Raw genomic sequence first — 19,065 nt, 5'->3', positions numbered from 1 at the left:
AAAGTCCAGAGAACGCGTAGGCGACTCAGTTTACGCAATACCGTTAACGGGAAAAGTGGGCTTTCTCTTAAATGGGTCAAGCTCTAGGACTTAGATGGGACATGAAAATTCCTCCGCTGTGTCTTATAAAAATAAGTATTAGGTTAAATTGTGCACCTTACATTTTACATTTATATTTTCGGCATTTAGCAGCCGCTTTTATCCAGAGCGACGTACAAAAGTGCTTTGTCATCTAATCATAGAATGTATACTAGCCAGTGCAGTGCATACTGCTGAAATACAGGAATCATTGATGATACCCAGAGGTGCAAATGGGATCTATATCAGACAACGATAAGTGTAATAACAAACAAGACCAAGCAACAAGTACTATTCAGTTACTCAATAGTATGACATTTCATAGGTGCAGGATTAATTGTAATTTAAATACTCCACAAAAAAAAAAAAAATAAATAAAATTAATATATATATATATATATATATATATATATATATAATGCTATTGAATTGCTATTTAATTAAACTGAGTAGTGCCATCTTTTCAAAATATGCTTTCAGATTTCTCATAAATTGTGAACGCATCACAAACTATAGATCCACCCTTGTGCTGTCAGGGACAGGGCCGAGGTTGCTGCAGCACAGATGTAGAAAGACGCTCAGTTAACGTGAACTCAGCGAATGATTCCGTCATTCTCAAAGCCAGTGAGAGCTTCGCTGTGCTTAAAAAATTGTTTTCCATTTGTTGGCCAGCGGTTGAAGATAATTAGAAGTTTTATTTGGAGTTTAGTTAAAATAATTTCAGAAGAAGGAGCAGTCTTGTGCTCTATTGATTATACAGAAATATGGGCCAATATCCCGGTCTTAAGTTAAAGTGATTTTCCTTGTCGTTTATTGAATTTGGCTTTCGTGTGGTAAATTTTTTTTTAAAAATCTAACAAAAAACGTTTTAATTTATTCTTGTCTTATGTGAGTTAGATGTGGGAATCACTGAGTATCTCACGATACGATACTGACGTGATACGCTGCCCTCGATAACGATGGTATGCAGTACAGTCAGCTACGATACATCACAGTATCTGTGCACCTGAAAAAGAAAACTACCCATAAACAGGCAAAAAACAGAATTCTGTATTTATTTAACTGTATTAATTGTGGTATCAATTTCACATAATTTTATAACTGATGAAACATAATTATACAAAGTGCATCATGAAACAAAGTGCATATTCTTAACTTAGTGCCTCTTTAACACACAAACAAATTGTAAAAAGCCTATTTAGGTTCAATTAATTTAAGTGAGAATTATCTGAGCTGAGCACAGAATAAATACATTCAATGGAAAAAAAACGATAGAAAACCTAAATAATTTTAAATCAGACAGCTGTGCAATCAGGTGAACAACAAGAGGAGGCTCCTAACACACAAACAGATATCTAAAATAACAGTCTTTACGCTGTGCTAGGGCAATGCTGACTAACTGTAACCTTGTTATAAGCATTAACCAGCATTCACAGACAAACTAATTCAAACACTTCATCACTGGTTAGTAACAGACATTTTAGTTATTTTAGACATTTTAGTCACTGCCATCATAGATATAAAAGATAATAAGCAAGGACACTAAGGCTGGAACCCAAATGTGCTCTAGTTTAGTTTAGTTTGGTCTAGTTTAGTTTAGTCTAGTCTAGTCTAGTTTAGTTTAGTTTAGTTTAGTTTTCATTTGGTTTAATATGAGGCCATTGTGTTTTTCCACAACAAGTTCAGAAAAAGAACAGGTAAACCTACTTTTGCCAGACCACTGTTTACTACACAGCATTGTTCATCCAAGTGTCACCAGTACTACACCTGAAATACTTGGAAATCTCTGAAGGAAACAGAATTTTAGTGGTCTTCAGTAAACTGCTGAAAAATGCCTCAGATCTCAGGACTCAACTATCTTGACAGTTAATTTGCTGCATATTGTGTCAAAATATTAGTCCACTTTGTGTTTTGCCATTGTTAGTTATAGGCACAGCTATGAAGAAATCTTAAACATGGATTACTTATTTATATAGACTTCAACAATGTCTCTCATATAAACAAACCTTCACATGAACCTTGAGAAAATAAAAAGGGCTTATTATACAATAGGTTTTCCCTCTGGCGGGGAACACTGCCAGTACACGGGCAGCGACCACACCTCCTCCTGCCCCTACTTGGAGTGTCAGGAGCGCTCGCGAGACCGGGTCTGCGACCCGCAGTGCAAGAACCAGGAGCGCAAATGGGACGGGGGCGACTGTTCCCTGCACTGGCCGCACCCCTGGGAGAACTGCACTGCGCAGGTGAACTGCTGGGAGCTCTTCCACAACGGCCGCTGCGACCCGGAATGTAACAACCCAGGCTGCCTCTTCGACAGCTTCGAGTGTCAGAAGACGTCACCCTCTGGCTCCAGCACCTGCAAGTATGTACTGTGGCGCCTCCGTAGAGGAGAGAACAGGGATTGCACGAATGAGATTTCTCTAGTAGTACTCGCCTCATTTCAGGTACGGACTCACTCCAGCCTGTGATGGGGCAGAGGCTGACAGGCACTGGTCAGTCTGCAATAAAATAATAAAATAACACAGATTTGATTTTCGTAGATCAAGGGCACCGAGAGCAGGACTGATGGGATTTCTCTCAGATGGCATGATGTTATGTAGGACAAATGATTGATAGTTGGTGTGGGAGAAGACTGAAGATTTCATAGCATGCGATGAAAGGAATGCTTTATGTAAATAAGATTTATACATTCCTAACCAAAACAGCCTCTCTCTCTCTCTCTCTCTCTCTCTCTCTCTCTCTCTCTCTCTCTCTCTCTCTCTCTCTCTCTCTCTCTCTCTCTCTCTCTCTCTCTCTCTCTCTCTCTCTCTCTCTCTTTCCCTCCCTCCCTGCCCGCCGTCCACCTCAGATACGAGAGGTACTGTCAGGACCATTACCAGAACGGCCACTGTAATCAAGGCTGTAACACGGAGGAGTGTGGCTGGGACGGGCTGGACTGCTCGACGGACACACCGGCCCAGCTGGCCGAGGGCACGCTGGTGTTGGTTGTCCTGTTGCAGCCCAGAGAGCTTCTGGGAGACCTGAAGGGCTTCCTGCGCTCCCTGGGGAACCTCCTCCACACCAACCTGCATGTCAGACTGGACCAAAAGCAGCAGCTCATGGTCTACCCGTACTACGGCATCGAGGAGGACCACGCCCACATGGGGGGCGGGGACACGAGGAAACTGGGCAAGCGAGAGCTGGAGAAGGAGGTCATTGGGTAGGTTGGACCGCAGTAGCTGACACAATTACAGAAAATATTCAGTTTCTAAATCATTTGAATATTTAGGAATTAAAATTCCACAAAAAGCATCAAACTGCCAAGTTTTGATATCTGTATTGTGTTTTGTTTGTTTTCAATGATCTCTCGTTATACAATATCAGAATAATGTCAATTTGACTAATATTTCCAGCTCAATGTAGATGAGCTTTGACTTGCTAAGGGCCACTAAATGTCTTTCTGTCTTTTAATGACAGAACCTGGTACTGGTGATGAGGTTTTAAACAATTATAGTATGAAGAGCAATTGTGAGAAATTATTTCTCACACACACTGTAACCTGTTGCTGTGTAAATCTGATGGATTTTGTTTGTGTGTTTGTTCTCCAGGTCCAAGGTGTATCTGGAGATTGATAACAGACAGTGTGTCCAGAACTCCAACGACTGTTTCTCCAGGACCGACCTGGCTGCCTCCTACCTGGCTGCGGAGTACCTGAAAGCGGATCTGCCTTATCCCATCTTCGCTGTATCCAGTATGTCACCTCTGATCCACACACCCTCCGCACACACCGTCCACACACTAATCCTCTACACACCCTCTGCACGCTGTCCGCACACATCCTCCGCAAACCCTCCACACACCCTCCACATACTAACCCTCCACACACACTCTACACACTAACCCTTTACAAACCCTCCACACACTAACCCTCCACACACACTCTACACACTAACCCTCTACAAACCCTCCACACACCCTCCACACACTAACCCTCCACACACACTCTACACACTAACCCTCTACAAACCCTCCATACACCCTCCACACACAAACCCTCCACACACACTCTACACACTAACCCTTTACAAACCCTCCATACACTCTCCACACACTAACCCTCCGCACACAACGTCCACACACTAATCCTCTAGACACCCTGCACACACCCTCTGCACGCTGTCCGCGCACATCCTCCACAAACCCTCCACACACTAACCCTCCACACACTCTACGCACACCCTCCACAGACACACCCTCCACAGACACACCCTCCACAGACTAACCCTCCGCATACCCTCCACACACCCTCCGCACACCCTCCACACACTAACCCTCCACACACTCCACACTTCCTACACTCTAACCCCTCCGCACACCGTCCACACACTAATCCTCTACACACCCTCTGCACGCTGTCCGCACACATCCTCCGCAAACCCTCCACACACCCTCCACACACTAACCCTCCACACACACTCTACAAACTAACCCTTTACAAACCCTCCATACACTCTCCACACACTCCACACAGTAACCCTCTACAAACCCTCCATACACCCTCCACACACACTCCACACATTAACCCTCTACAAATCCTCCGCACACACCGTCCACACACTAATCCTCTACACACCCTGCACACACCCTCTGCACGCTGTCCGCACACCCTCCACACACTAACCCTTTGCACACTCTCTACAAACTCTACAGTTAAACATACATTTAAACATACTCTACAGTTAAGTCTCACAAGTTGCTTCCTTTCTGTGTTCTAACAACCGTATTTATTAGAGGAACTGGGCTGACTTGGGGTCTTATTTTTATATTTTTTTACCTTCTGCGTTGTTCATAGTCTGCTAAAACTATATACATAAACAACCTTGTTCTGAAGTGGACGAGCGTTTTCTGCCCATAATAGAACCTCAGTGGTTTTGAACCCTTGACCCCCACCCCAGGTTTCACGGGTGCTCTGTGTATGGAGAACATTGATGACTGCATCCCAAAGCGCTGCCATCACGGCGTGTGTAAGGACGGCATCGCCACGTTCACGTGCGAGTGCTTTCCAGGGTATATGGGCCGCATTTGCAGCGAGCAGGTGAAGGAGTGTTACAGCGACCCCTGTCAGAACGGAGGTCACTGTGTCGACCTCGTCAATGGATACCAGTGCAACTGCCTACTGGGGACGTCAGGTGGGACACACACACACACACACACACAGTACATTAACCCCCACCCCCATATGTCTGTCTCTCTCACTCTCTCTCTCTCTCTCTCTCTCCCTCCCACATGTTTTCTCCTTCTATAACACAATTACACACACTCATTACTTGCTTGTCTTTTTATGTGACTCCCAGACTGAAGATGCTACAGTCTGTATTTGTGTGTGTGTCTGTGTGTGTGTCTGTCTGTGTGTGTGTGTGTGTGTGTCTGTCTGTGTCTGTGTGTGTTTGCGTGCATGGTGGCCAAATGTGAAAGTAGAGAGGTGAACAGTGGCTGAGACAGAGTTCAGATAATTCTCTCTCACTATTGAGCAGGAGTTGAGAAAGTGCATTACGCCACCTAGAGTATGTTCACATTATTAAATCACCTTACATCACCTTTCACAGGCAATAAAACAACCCAGACGGGCCTCCACATTCGTGTGTTGTGGCACCGGATCCCTGTCACCGTAGAACAGCTGAGAATATCTCCACTCCCCCAACACTGGGAATATCTCTACTCCCCCAGCCTTAACACTGGGAATATCTCTACTCGCCCAGCCTTAACACTGGGAATATCTCTACTCGCCCAGCCTTAACACTGGGAATATCTCTACTCCCCCAGCCTTAACACTTAACACTAATTTAAAATGTCCTAGATTAAATGAAGGCACAAGTGTCATGTGTTGAACTACTGGTTAATAAAAGCCGACAGCAACCGTTGCTCACCCATCTGAAAATAATGCATTAGTCATCACACCTGTACTACACATTGTTTGTCATCATGGATGTTGTGTGGATGTTACACACACACACACCCACACACAGTGTGAGTCACATGAACAGGCTGTGCAGGTCTTTCTGCTTGTCCCATTGACTGCTCTGCTCTGTTCTTTGGAGAGGATTTATGATGTGTTCTCTTTCTCTCTCTCTCTCTCTCTCTCTCTTTCTCAGGTGGGAATTGTGAGAACAATCACGATGACTGTGCCAGCAACCCCTGTGTCCATGGCACCTGTGAAGATGGAATTAATGAGTACAAGTGTGTGTGTAAGCCTGGTTACACAGGTATGTTGTGCCCCCCCCCCAACACACACACACACACACACACACACGCGCGCGCGCGCGCGCACACACACAGTTTCACATTTTATTCAGACCATATGTGCCATTGAGTAGAATTAATCTTCTCTGTTCGCCCTTTCTTCCTCCGGTCGTTCTCGTTTGCCCCCCAGGTGAGCGCTGCACAGAGGACATAGATGAGTGCAGCTCCAGCCCATGTTTGAGTGGAGGGACCTGTTTGGATAAGCCCAATGGCTTCCAGTGCCAGTGTCCCACAGGCACACACGGTCTGCTGTGCCACTCTGGGGTGGATCACTGTGCCCCTCAGCCCTGCCTTCACGGAAGGTGTGTCGAGGAACAAGACAGGTATCACATCCTTCTGGTTCAGTGGGGTTCAGTTTGGTTCTGTTCAGTTATTACTGTGAAATGTGAAGGTATATTTAGACTGAATAAGGCTGTCTCTTGCTATCTCTCGATTACGCTCGTTCTCTCACTCTCTTCATCTTGCTCTCCATCTCACTGCTTCATTCCCTGTCTCTTTCTTTCACTGTCTTTCTCTCACTATAAACGCATTTCAAATCTGGGGAAACTTGTGTTTTACTCACACGAACAAGAAGAGTAAGAATATAAAGATTTTAAAAATGTCAATTGCAGTACACCCAAGAAAAATCTCACATTTCCCCATATTAACACTCAGGGTTATTAGCAATTGTCTCATTGAAAATTTGTTCATGTTGTCTTAAAGGAACTTTGCTAATATTAAAAGCGTCTGGGTCAGCAAGTATAGCGTTGTCACCCAGCACACTCAGGTTCTTACACTGAAATTTAACATTAGGAGACTTCAGGTCTCCTCTCCTTCACAGCCTCTGTGTTCTCTGTGTGCGTGCGTGTGTGCGCGCGTGCGTGCGTGTGCGCGCGTTGGGTGCGTGCGTGTGTGTGTGTGCGTGCGTGCGTGTGTGTTTCCCTAGGCCAGTTCTGCACTGACGACGTGGACGAGTGCTGTCTGCAGCCCAACACCTGTCAGAACGGAGGCACCTGCAGCAACACGGTGGGCGGCTACTCCTGCATGTGTGTGAACGGGTGGAGTGGACTCGACTGCTCGGAGAACATTGACGACTGCGCTCTCCACCCCTGCCTCACCGGTGTCTGTCAGGACCGCGTCGCCTCCTTCTTCTGCAGCTGCCCATTCGGCAAGACCGGTGAGTGACCCTCGCTGGACACCGTACCGCCCCAGGATATCTAGATATGTCTCTCTCTCACTCTATTTCTTTCTCTTTCTTTATTTAGGTCTTTGTAATGTGTTTGTTTGGATTAAGATGTTTTGTGTGTGCAGGTTTGCTGTGTCACGTTGATGATGCGTGCATTAGCAACCCGTGCAGGGCAGGATCTCAGTGTGACACCAACCCTGTTAATGGCAAGTTCAACTGCAACTGTCCCTCCGGATACAAAGGGAACACATGCAACGATGACATCGATGAATGCACCATCGGTGAGGGCAGGAGAGTCTAGTGTGTTGTTAGATAGCTAGCTAACAAGGTGCAATGTGTAATATTTAGAGGTATTTATTAGGAAAAATAGAATATAATACACAAAGTCATGTTTTTAGGAAAAACTATTACAAAGCTATGGAGCTCAGAGATTCACTATAGTGACTTATACCTAGTTATACATGTACTGACAATCACTATTTATTACTCATTATTTATTTGTGAAGGGATATGTTATGGATCAATTATGTATACATAATCAATTCCATCCACTATTTGTTATTGTAGGGTTCTACATCATGTAGAGTTCATTTGCACCTTTAATGCTTGGAGTGTGTGAAGATAAACCCCCTTACTGCAGCACACTCTGAACTCAGTGCTACTCTGCCATACAGCCGCACAGGTGAGGTTGCCCTCCCACCTGCCAACTGTGCCTGACCCCTCCTCTGGGTTGGTATCTGCCCTGGCTTCACCTGCCCCGAGTTAGGCACCAGGGTACAAGTGAACGCCAGGGGATAAACCACAGGCATCCTAACCCTTCAATGCCCAGAGGCCCACGGAAACAGCCTGGACACACCTGAGAGAACAGAATTGACCTTAAAGTGGTGGGAGTTATGACAGTTGCACATAATCCAGAAAGTAGTCATTTTGTTACAGGCAGTGTGAGGTGGACTCGAACCCTGGTCAGCTAGGTGATGACACCAACAGCCTACTGGGTGTGGGAAAAGGGAGAACAAACGACCCTACAGGAAGAACGGCAACCCCCAAACAAAACCAGAAAACGGGGAGGAACTGTAACGGCTAAGGGAAGCCTTGAGACAGAGACAGACTCGAGAGGGGAAGTGTAAAAATACAGAGACCCTCGCAGGGAAGACATGAGCTCCAGACTTCAATACCCAACGTTACCAGCTAGGCACTGGGCTCAAAACTTTAGCAAAGACCCAGCAGTGAGTGACTGGGTCACTGGGCTTATATAGATCTAGCCAAGCTGTTGGGCATCAAGCCTGATTAGTAGCGTGCCTGACTCAAGGCCTCCCTCTGGTGGCTGGAGGGGGCAACAATCCTTACAGATCTAGACATACAGTGCTGTTAGCTATTGGCTGGTATTGTTTATTGGTATTGTCTGGTGCCAACCCTTACTGGCAGAAGGCCAAGGTAGACTTGAAGGCTATTTAGTGTGGGAGGATAGGTGAACGAGAGAGAGAGAGAGAGAAATTACACACTCTCTGCCACACACACTTATTATAACCATGGCATGGTGGACATTACTAAGCTCCTGTGAGATCACTCCAGTCCAGTAGAGAACTGTGCTACCGCGCTTCACCTCTCAGTGAAGAGCAACAGCAGGCCACAGGAGACAGTGAAGAAAGAAAAAAAAAATCAAAGAACAGGAAGTTAAACAAAGTGAAGAAAGAAATCAGTGTCATAATAAGGGCTTGTCTGTATCCTGAAAACAGGAGCCTGGATGATATAACTAGAGCATTCTGTGGCTTTTTAAAAATGGTATTTTATTCAATTTATTCTTCTGCAAAAGGTTATGCATTTTTATAAAAACACTACTAAAGAACACATTTCATCTTGGTTTTACTGAGCTCAAACAAAGGTATAAATGCCCCCAAAGTTACAAATTGGACCCTGAAATAATTTGTCCATCTTTAATGACCAAACACTCATATCTTTTTGCTTTAGCTTTTTTTCCACTGTAGGGCCAAACCGTCCCCGAGACCGTGTCAGGCCATTCCGGGCTCCAAAGACCGATTAGATTATTTTCCTCACAAGTGTGGAAATCAGGTCCAGTTTCTAAGCATTTGGGGCTGGACCGTGTTCATATGGGAATGTGACTGGAACATTTACTGCCTGTCCTCAAAACTGTTCTGTGTTCCACAGTGCAAAAGAGGCACATGATTTGAAGATTTGAGCGGGAAGTTGACAGTACGTTTAACGCGGCACACCAGCGTTTTATTGCCACAGCGCTGCTTCTCATGCTCAGCCCCGGAGACTCTATAGACTTCATGCTGTTCTGGCTCACACACCTGACCAGAGAGATCATTCACCAATACCTACTACCTGCCAAGTAAGAGGTGGAGCTGGGTGGATCATTGAGCTGGTCACCTGCTGGTCACCTGTTAAGAGCTTGATGAATTACCCCACAGCTTGAACTGTGTGTGTGTTCTGTAACAAGAAACACACACACACACAAAATGTGCAGAGAGAGAGAGAGATTTCCTCAAAGAACTTGTCTAAACTTCTGACTAAACACAAACACTGAGGACACTGCACTATGAAATGATGACGAAATACAGTTTATGTAAACAAGATATTCTTACACATATGTGTCTTGTGTAAAAACTATGCTGCTGGATAGTGTAATCGCTGGTCGATCAATGATGTCATATAACAATAAACAAACATTTATATCACAGCCTTTGAGATCCAGGGGATGTCCACGCAATTAGAAGTCAGGCGTAACCACTAAATGGCTAAAAAAAAATGACATTTGCCAGTGATCACAAATTTCATGACCAGAAGTTGATTTCACAAACCATGGCTGAATTTCTCTGGTCTGTTGGTATTATTTAGATAAGGATTGATGATCCAATCATATGAATATTATTCCCAAAAACGCTGTTGCACAAAGCTCACCCTAAGCCCTTTTAGACCTAAACAACTACAGTTGTTAAACTGGGTCCATTCCGATTTCTCAGAACCTTTTTACTGGAACCAAGGACGCATCATCACCAAAGGCCGTTAAAGGACACGTCAGATGACGTCACGGTTCACGCTTAAAAGCTATTATGTTTTGCTTCCAGCTGGAAAGGAAGTTTTTGGGTTCTGGAATCTGTTTAATTTTGGTGGAAATATGCCACACCGTTCAAAAACAGGTGTGCAAACTGGAATGAGACCCGTTCAACGTTGGTCAAAAAAAGCTTTCCATGACTGTAGAGGGAGGATTCACACTGGACTCTGTCTCCGATATTCCGGATGGTCCTAACCCTAGCGGCTTTGGGAAGAAGAACAACAACAGAAGTTCCTGCAGCAGCACACTGTTCAAAGCCTCTGAATAAATGTGACTTTAGTACATATTCTTACTGTGATTGTGGGCTTTAAACTTTAGTTTTGGCTTAATTCAAGTCCAGAATATCCATCTGGTACAGTATATAAACTGAAGTGGTGTAAAGTTTACAACAGTTTACAACAGCTTTGTTTACAACAGTTTATCACAGGCACCATGTTAGTTTTAAGTAAGAGAAGCTTTCCGACACATCCCTAACACTACTGATTAGAGTTAACCTTGTTAGTGACATTGATCAAAATGTTCCGTGATAGGCTGGCTTATTACGCATTTAGCAACCTATAAAACCTTAAAATCATAGTAATTAAGAAAGCTCACACTAGCCAGTCACGGCTCCTGCGGCTCCCGACAATGAATCAGCAAACAGGAAGTCCTGCACCTACAAGTTGATACGGCAGATCCTTGGTCCCGCCCCGGCTTGGCGCTGGGTTATCTGTGTTTAGACGATGGTGGTGGCGGCGGCGGCGTGTTACTCCCCGAGGACCTGCTGGAGCTTCTGAGCAATAGCGCGTGCCTGGACCGGTGGAGAGGCCAGCAGAGGCAGCCGCGGGGGTCCCATGGGCAGACCCGAAACCTCACTCATCACCTGCTTGTTTACTGCCAGACCAAAACCTGCAAAAGGGTGAGAGCAGGACGGTCTCCTCTGCATCACGGCACTCAGGACAAGGACGACAGGAAAAGGACTCCAACGTCTTTGTGTTGGGGATGGACGCTGGGAGTTTGTTTTTCTCGTCACAGCACAAAACATTATGGTTGAAGGATGAACTCACCAAGACTCTTGGCGAATGCCAGGACATCCTGCATCTTATGCTGTGAATGAAAACAAACAAACAAACAAACAACCAATCCATCAGACACAGGCAGGCAGACAGCAACGTATTGCACCAGGTAGTTATAATCAACTTCATCATAAACATCAGGCAACTGCACTATGACTTGCTATTTGCCCATAACATAGACAAACATTTAACACAATTCCACAAATTGGAACCGGTGAAACAAAAGGAAATCCAGAACAATGTTCATGATTAATATGAACTGTTTATGAACAGTTTATAAGCAGTTTATGAATGCAACACTAATAAAACAGTAATACAACTTCACTGGCTAAAATAAGAAAAGACAGCAGGTTGTAGATACACACTGACACTCGCCATGTTAAGGGGGGGTCAAGCACACCTGGATGGTTCTGGCAAGAGCGATATTTCCACTGTCAAAGGCACCCAGCATACTGTTCGCAACACTACCCAGGTAGTTGTATGTACTGGGGAGGGGAAAAAACAATAACACAAACACAAACAAATTTACAGCGCAACAGCCAAAATAAACGAGGGAGTTAATTCAGTAAATCCTGGTTTACTGTCTGAGACAGTGCCACTGTAAAACCTCCGATGTATTTTGGGGGAAAAGATTAAGATTAGAGATCAGAATAACAATTTGGATTAAAGGAGCAAAGTTGTCAGAGAAGGTCCTGACCTTCCCACAGCTCCCGTGACTCCCATTGACACTGCGCCCAGTAGCTGCTACACGGAGGAAAATGAGGAAATCACTACAACTGAAATACGCACTAACCAATACACGGTTCTGGGTATACACATGCTAGAATTTATGGTGAATTATTAGAGGGTTCATGTGCATATTTAATCGTTTGACGTTGCTGCAGACATTAATGCTGTAGCCAGTGATGATGGTTGAGAAGCATGTTCTGGCAGTGCATGGTGATGCAGAAATATGGGAAGAGGGAGAGAGAGAGTCTTAAGCAGACAAGCTTATACCTCATCCACTCCATACATGAGCGCCCAGCCCCGAGACCGGCAGTAGCAGACACACTGGCCCAGGTCCATCAGATCTGTCCCACTGAACTTGAGCCCTTTGAAGGAGGGAACCTGCTTCTCGATCCCTTCCAAAACCTCTCGCGCCTCCACTGAGAGGAAAGAGTTCAAAAACAGAGAGAATGGAGGGGAAAGAGCTGGAAAGCAGAATGATCACTGAAATGCTTTATGAACATCATTTTTGGTCTTTTACCTTCTGCCTGTATTTTGTTGTGGTGGTGTGTACATGTGTGTAAGAGTGAGTGTGACCTGTACGTACGGTTCACTCCCGTCATGGTGGGTATGTGGTAGTAGTAGAGGGGTAGTTCTGGTGCTGTTGAAGCCACCTCCCTCAGGAACACCCTCAGAGCCTCTGAGGGACACAGGAAGCAGGAAGTCACATGCGGAGAAAAAAACTACAAATGCCAACAATACAAAATCTCAAAGAGGAATTAGCAAATGAACAATGTGTGTAAAGTTACACTCCCGAAGGGCTTAAGAACCCAGAGCAGCTTTAGTGCTGCGTACAGGTGCTGTGCGGATGGATGTAAACTGGGTGAGGGTCCACTGTCTGGACTACACACCTGCACTGGTGGGTTTAAAGAAGAATGGGGAGATGAGGGAAATTGCGTCAGCTCCGACCACAGCAGCATGACGCGCCTGGAACAGGGAACGTTAGTCTGGAAGACTGTGTGGTATATGACTAAACGCTGACACCACCAGGGGGGAACAGGGAACTTTAGCCTGGAGGAGTGTGTGTGTGTGACTAAACGCTGACACCACCAGGGGGGAACAGGGAACGTTAGTCTGGAAGACTGTGTGGTATATGACTAAACGCTGACACCACCAGGGGGAACAGGGAACGTTAGTCTGGAGGACTGTGTGTGTGTGTGTGTGTGTGTGTGTGTGTGTGTGTGTGTGTGTGTGTGTGTGTGACTAAATGCTGACACCACCAGAGGGGAACAGGGAACGTTAGTCTGGAGGACTTAGTGTGTGTGTCACTAAACGCTGACACCACCAGGGGGGAACAGGGAACGTTAGTCTGGAAGACTGTGTGGTATATGACTAAACGCTGACACCACCAGGGGGGAACAGGGAACGTTAGTCTGGAGGACTGTGTGTGTGTGTGTGTGTGTGTGTGTGTGTGTGTGTGTGTGTGTGACTAAACGCTGACACCACCAGGGGGGAACAGGGAACGTTAGTCTGGAAGACTGTGTGGTATATGACTAAACGCTGACACCACTAGGGGGAACAGGGAACGTTAGTCTGGAGGACTGTGTGTGTGTGTGTGTGTGTGTGTGTGTGTGTGTGTGTGTGTGTGTGTGTGTGTGTGTGTGACTAAATGCTGACACCACCAGAGGGGAACAGGGAACGTTAGTCTGGAGGACTTAGTGTGTGTGTCACTAAACGCTGACACCACCAGGGGGGAACAGGGAAAGTTAGTCTGGAAGACTGTGTGGTATATGACTAAACGCTGACACCACCAGGGGGGAACAGGGAACGTTAGTCTGGAGGACTGTGTGTGTGTGTGTGTGTGTGTGTGTGTGTGTGTGTGTGTGTGTGTGTGTGTGTGTGTCTAAATGCTGACACCACCAGAGCGGAACACAGGGAACGTTAGTCTGGAGGACTGTGTGTGTGTGTGACTAAACGCTGACACCACCGGGGGGGGGGGACTGAAACAGCCAAGGTGGTTCCTTCAATGTATGTTCAGAAAATGGCCACCATTAATCAGCAGAAGGACAGCAGAGCAGAAAAAGTGCATAAAACCCACCAGCTCCTGAGAGTCCTTTAGACTCAAACAGCCAACATGAATAATGACCTGGTCAAGTCTGAAATGTCAACACACACACACACACACACACACACACACACACACCCTGTGGTCAGTAATGATTTAATGACCAGTACAAAATACTCCCTGACACAGCATGTGTAAGTTACGCGCCAGCACATCTCTGATCCTGTTTTCCAGCGATAGCCAACTTACTTCCCCTTGCCCTGACGGCACCATTCCTCTGCCACCTGTTTCCTCTCTTCCAGATTTAGTGAGCAGCCTTCACCTGTGGTCCCGTTTACTAGACAAAACCAGGACATTTGGACAGATTAGTGGAAAAAAAAAAAAATCCTGTCTCCCTATCTGTGCACATGCAGAGGCAGACTCACCAAACACAGTCCGCACGCCCTGTTTCTCAACCAGGTAGTCGATGTACTGTCCAATCAGCGCCAGGTTAAGGTCGCTAAGAAGAACAGAGCAACATAAATGTGCTATAGTAGACAAACAGAGAAAGATGTCATTTTGCCTATCAACCCCATAGACCCCATAAACACAACAAATAGTGTTATCCTACCCTTGTGGAGTGAGTGGAGTGAACGTAGCTGCTACAAGTCCAGAGATCGGACCTGCGACAGGAGACATCTCTGGGGGATAACACACATTTCAGGATTTAACCGATTTATCACTCCGTTTAGATGCTACACATCTCACTCTATGTCGCGTATGGCAGTCAGTGTCATGTTATAAGCTTTCGTTATCGTTACCATTTATGAAAAGCCCTCAGGAAAAATAGAGGTAGGTTTAATGGCGTGAAAGAGACCTGTTCGCCTTAAGTTGTGGAATAAATAGAAGGTGTTTTTCAAAAATAGTTTTTGTATATCAAAGGTGTTTACCTCGTTTGTCCATCTATTCTCTCAATGGGCTGTGTCCAGCTTCCCTGATCAAGGAGCACAGGAGAACTATTACGTTTTTTTTTTGTTTGCTGAGTCAATTTACACACCACGATCATCTTTAGAGCTCTTGGCCACAATCGCGAATCGAATTTTGTCAAAATAAAAGCCCCAGCATTAAAAAAAATACATTTAAAAACAAAAAAGGGATTAAAAACAAACGATAAGAAGAAATAACATTTCAGTTAAAATTTACGTAATTTAAAATTGTATTAAAATCTATCTGTATTAAAACGAGTTCCGTACTTTATATGTGTGTTTCACTAATGTAGTATATAGACAACTCATAGTTGCTGCTCATAGTTGACCTTTAATCAGCTAATCAGTAGCGGTAAAATAGCATATTAACAAACTTTGTCTCACTTAAAATTCCCAACCTCATTTAATACGTTTCCTTTCTTTCTTTTTTTTTTTTTTGTACAACCATTTACAGGGGTTCCGTGTGGGCTTTTATTTTGTCGGAAATGTCATGTGACTGTCCATCCACTGTCGCTCGTTTCACGGAGCTGGTTTGTGCATGGTGACAGTGAGGCATATGGCAGTCACATGATGCGGCGAGGAGCCTGAGAAATGTAGTTCACCGTTAAAGACGGGCCTGTTTTACCCGGATGCGGATGTTGACATCTCCCTAGGCTAAAGAAGCAGCATCCGGTTATTTGCGACAGTGAGAAGATTGACAGCGTCACTACATTAGAGTTCTAGTTGCTACTTCAGAAGGCGTAACGTGGACCTGAAAGGACTCCTCGACTATGGCTGAGCAAACAGACTAACGTTAACTTTACCTCAGCAGGGTCGTCTGTAACATGAGGCTAGCTAGCTAGCTAACGCTCGAGAACAGCTGGCAACAGAAACCCGAGCTGTCAGCGGTGGGTAGTGGACTAGCAAGCTGGACAGAAAGCTGTCGATTTGGTTAAAGTTTCATGTTCGGTTGCCAGCTTAATAACAGGCTACTTCTTACGCTGTCGACAAAAGTCTCACGATGACTTATTTGGCACGTGAATGGAAGCTGGAAAACATCGCCTAGCTACCCGGTCCGTTATTGGCTCGTGCCAGGCTGCTGAAAAGCTCGAGAGACCGGTGATACTCGCTCACACTCCTGCAGCTTGTTATCCTCGAGCATCTCTACCGGAGTCCCGGCTGGGCGGCGTGTCATCTCCGCCGCTACTGCAGCCGTCAGTAACGACCTTCTGTTTAACCGGAATCACGAGGCTCCACGTGTGTTGACGCGGTCATGTAGGTCATGTAGGCTAACCGCCAGGTGTGTGTGTGTGTTGTGTCGACGTGTCAGGTGTTTACAGAAGGTCCGGGAGCTGCGTAGCCGCAAGGTGACAGACACGCAGGTGTGACGGAGCGGACCAATCAGCGGAACGTGAACGGGACGGAAAGATCGATCATTTAGAATTAACCAGACCTACAACCTTTTTAAATACCCTGTCGAGCACGTTTTTACGTTTCTTTCGTGCAATTCGAAACAAAAACCGGAATTTGAAGGATCGCTCAGAAGATATTTTCCAAGACTTTGTCATAACAAACAAGAGGGAACAGTGACTTCTGAGCTGGAACCAATAACTTCCTTCGACTGGTTTGTTGTGTGCTGTCAGTGACATTAATCTGTGCTTGTACGGTTGTCCAGGTGGGACTGTGTGACTGAAATGGTGCTAATTAAACCTGGGCCTTTGTAAGTGAGTGCTGGGATCAGAGAGGTGGCTGTCATGGTTATAAGCTGGTTGTTGTGACAGCGAGTTGTATAAGAGCTGTGAGGAGTCTGTGGAAGCTTCGTCCGGCGATAATGTCTCCTGCTTTCATATTGCTGCTGCTACTGGACATCACAGTCCGGCTGTCTCACGCCATGAACAGAGAGGAGAAGCACCGACTGAGGTGTGTTGCGGTTATTCGACTGGGGGAGCTTTTTACTTCAGAAAGATTCAAGAGAGGTGAAGATGGATGGACAAAGAATGACGTGTTTGCATTAACCTTTTCTTGCAGGAACCAAGTTGTCGAGATGTTCAACCACGCGTATCAGAATTACATGGTAGGTGAACCATAGCATGTTGTCTTGTGTTAGAGAAGTATAACATCAGATAATGAATACATCCCTTTGACTGCTATATGCCAGAAAGCAGCACTGATTAGGAGCCTCGGGGACTGCGTTATTGGCCGGTGTGCACAGCCCCCTTCAGTGTGGGCAGAGAAGCTCAGACCAATAGCTGAATGGGCACCAAAATCAGTAGGTTCACAAGCTGACTTCAAAAGTCCTTTGCCTGCTGAAAACCTCGCAGGTGGAAACATCATAGCACAGATGAAACTGGAAGTCTTCTGAAGTCAGCGGATGGGTATTCTGTATTAATTCGGTTGAACATCTGAGTGTGGTTGTGGTGGGAACAAAAAATTATTTGATTGAGTATTTGTTTGCTTTTTAAAAATGCTGCATGATGCATCTGGTAAAGTTATGTCATATCCGAAAACACGTCAAATCTGTAATACACCATCATTTGTTCAGCTCTACACTGTTGTTAAGTATCCTTTAATTTGTGTTGAAATAGGATTTGACTGTTTGTTTAGGTGGGTGTATATGTTCATGTTGTCTGGGTCTGTATTCCTTCTGTGTTAATATACAGTTTTGGTATGCAGTGTCTTCTTATATATTCTGTGCTTGTTAGTTCTATATGTATTTATTTATTTTTATTGTTCTATATGTTTCTGATGCTAAAGCTTGTGGTATGATGACAAATTACTTAGCTTGGAAGTGGCTTTTTGTTGAGTTTGAAGATGTAATGCAGGTTAGGCTTTGCTAGTGCGTTACTCTACAGACACTGTGGACACAAGGTGGGGCTCCTTTTAATTTCTCTCTTTCTATTTTCTTTGTTTCTGTCCCTCTTCTGTCTCTCCTCCCATCTCCCACTCTATCTCATGTTTGATCATTTTTCCCCACCCTCTCTCTTTCTCTCTTTTGTCTTGCTCCTTCGCTCTCGCTCCCTCTCTCCCTCTCCCTCTCTCTCTCTCGCTCTCTCTCTCTTGCTCGCTCTCTCTCTCTCCTTCACAGGACCACGCTTACCCAGCAGACGAGCTGATGCCATTGACCTGTCGGGGCCGGGTACGAGGGCTGGAGCCCAGCAGAGGAGATGTGGATGATGCTCTGGGGAAGTATGTCCTCACACACACACACACACACACACACACACACACACACACACACACACACACAGCATGTATGCTAAGGCTGGGTGGAGGTGGTTTGCATAGTGAATATTTGCTCTATTCTCAGACAAGCTTGGCTATTGGATTTTGGATCAAGCTAAAAAAGGCTTTCTAGAGGTTGTGTAGCCAGAGATCATAGTGGGATGTGTAGACAAATACCACTGCAAATCATGAAGCTCACCTCATCTCACCTCTGTGCTGCTTGTGGGACACATCTGGAAAGTTCTTCATGTTTTGTCTGTCCTGCGCTTGTGTCCATGCAGGTTCTCTCTCACCCTCATCGATACTCTTGACACGCTTGTGGTGAGTAAACCCAGAACGCTCGCACGCATGCACACGCGCACGCTCACACACACTCTCATACACACACACGAGCGGCACCATCTGTCTCACCCCAGTCCCTCTTTGTCTCCTGCAGCTGCTGAATAAGACAGAGGAGTTTGAAGAAGCTGTGAGGA

The 19,065-nt window shown here is 45.5% G+C and overlaps 3 protein-coding genes across 4 annotated transcripts in view; 2 read left to right on the top strand and 1 right to left on the bottom strand.

Annotated features, from left to right (window-relative positions):
* Positions 1–2,090: 2,090 nt before the first annotated feature.
* Positions 2,091–7,823, top strand: si:ch73-281k2.5 (neurogenic locus notch homolog protein 2). Its single transcript, XM_035522222.1, has 8 exons — positions 2,091–2,440; positions 2,927–3,277; positions 3,666–3,808; positions 5,013–5,246; positions 6,210–6,320; positions 6,488–6,601; positions 7,283–7,513; positions 7,648–7,823. The coding sequence occupies exons 1-8, from the start codon at positions 2,091–2,093 to the stop codon at positions 7,821–7,823; spliced, it is 1,710 nt and encodes a 569-aa protein (XP_035378115.1).
* A 2,265-nt stretch (positions 7,824–10,088) lies between these two features.
* Positions 10,089–15,469, bottom strand: npl (N-acetylneuraminate pyruvate lyase (dihydrodipicolinate synthase)). Of its 2 annotated transcripts, none has more exons than XM_027024353.2 (12): positions 15,353–15,468; positions 15,034–15,103; positions 14,849–14,922; positions 14,673–14,760; positions 14,457–14,514; positions 13,270–13,345; positions 12,966–13,058; positions 12,650–12,798; positions 12,351–12,397; positions 12,054–12,138; positions 11,645–11,684; positions 10,089–11,486 (listed from the first exon to the last, which is right to left on the bottom strand). In XM_027024353.2, the coding sequence occupies exons 1-12, from the start codon at positions 15,363–15,365 to the stop codon at positions 11,344–11,346; spliced, it is 936 nt and encodes a 311-aa protein (XP_026880154.2). In that variant the 5' UTR covers positions 15,366–15,468; the 3' UTR covers positions 10,089–11,343. The 2 variants fall into 2 exon arrangements, with proteins under 2 accessions (XP_026880154.2, XP_026880155.2); XM_027024354.2 differs by having other exon boundaries at positions 11,449–11,486; positions 12,029–12,138; positions 15,353–15,469.
* Positions 15,470–17,076: 1,607 nt separating this feature from the next.
* The window catches only part of edem3 (ER degradation enhancer, mannosidase alpha-like 3), a 15,609-nt gene continuing 13,620 nt past the window's right edge, over positions 17,077–19,065 (top strand). Inside the window, 5 exon segments of the mRNA XM_035521806.1 lie at positions 17,077–17,287; positions 17,396–17,441; positions 18,453–18,553; positions 18,871–18,910; positions 19,026–19,065. The exon segment at positions 19,026–19,065 is cut by the window's right edge and continues 73 nt beyond it. Of these exon segments, the coding sequence (XP_035377699.1) occupies positions 17,199–17,287; positions 17,396–17,441; positions 18,453–18,553; positions 18,871–18,910; positions 19,026–19,065 (316 nt within the window). The 5' untranslated portion in view covers positions 17,077–17,198.

The sequence above is a fragment of the Electrophorus electricus genome, chromosome 23, assembly GCF_013358815.1.
Source record: "Electrophorus electricus isolate fEleEle1 chromosome 23, fEleEle1.pri, whole genome shotgun sequence".
NCBI classification, from domain to species: domain Eukaryota; kingdom Metazoa; phylum Chordata; class Actinopteri; order Gymnotiformes; family Gymnotidae; genus Electrophorus; species Electrophorus electricus.
Note: the sequence above shows the minus strand (reverse complement) of the source record. Positions and strands in the feature narration are given on the sequence as shown.

Coding starts and splice junctions, on each gene's coding strand:
- si:ch73-281k2.5 (XM_035522222.1), top strand. CDS start 2,091: ATGAACCTTGAGAAAATAAAAAGGGCTTATTATACAATAGGTTTTCCC. Junction 3,809..5,012: donor TCCCATCTTCGCTGTATCCA/GTATGTCACCTC, acceptor CCCCCACCCCAG/GTTTCACGGGTGCTCTGTGT. Junction 7,514..7,647: donor CTGCCCATTCGGCAAGACCG/GTGAGTGACCCT, acceptor TTGTGTGTGCAG/GTTTGCTGTGTCACGTTGAT.
- npl (XM_027024353.2), bottom strand. Junction 13,346..14,456: donor TAAAGGACTCTCAGGAGCTG/GTGGGTTTTATG, acceptor TCCCTGTTCCAG/GCGCGTCATGCTGCTGTGGT. Junction 13,059..13,269: donor CTTTAAACCCACCAGTGCAG/GTGTGTAGTCCA, acceptor TGTGTCCCTCAG/AGGCTCTGAGGGTGTTCCTG.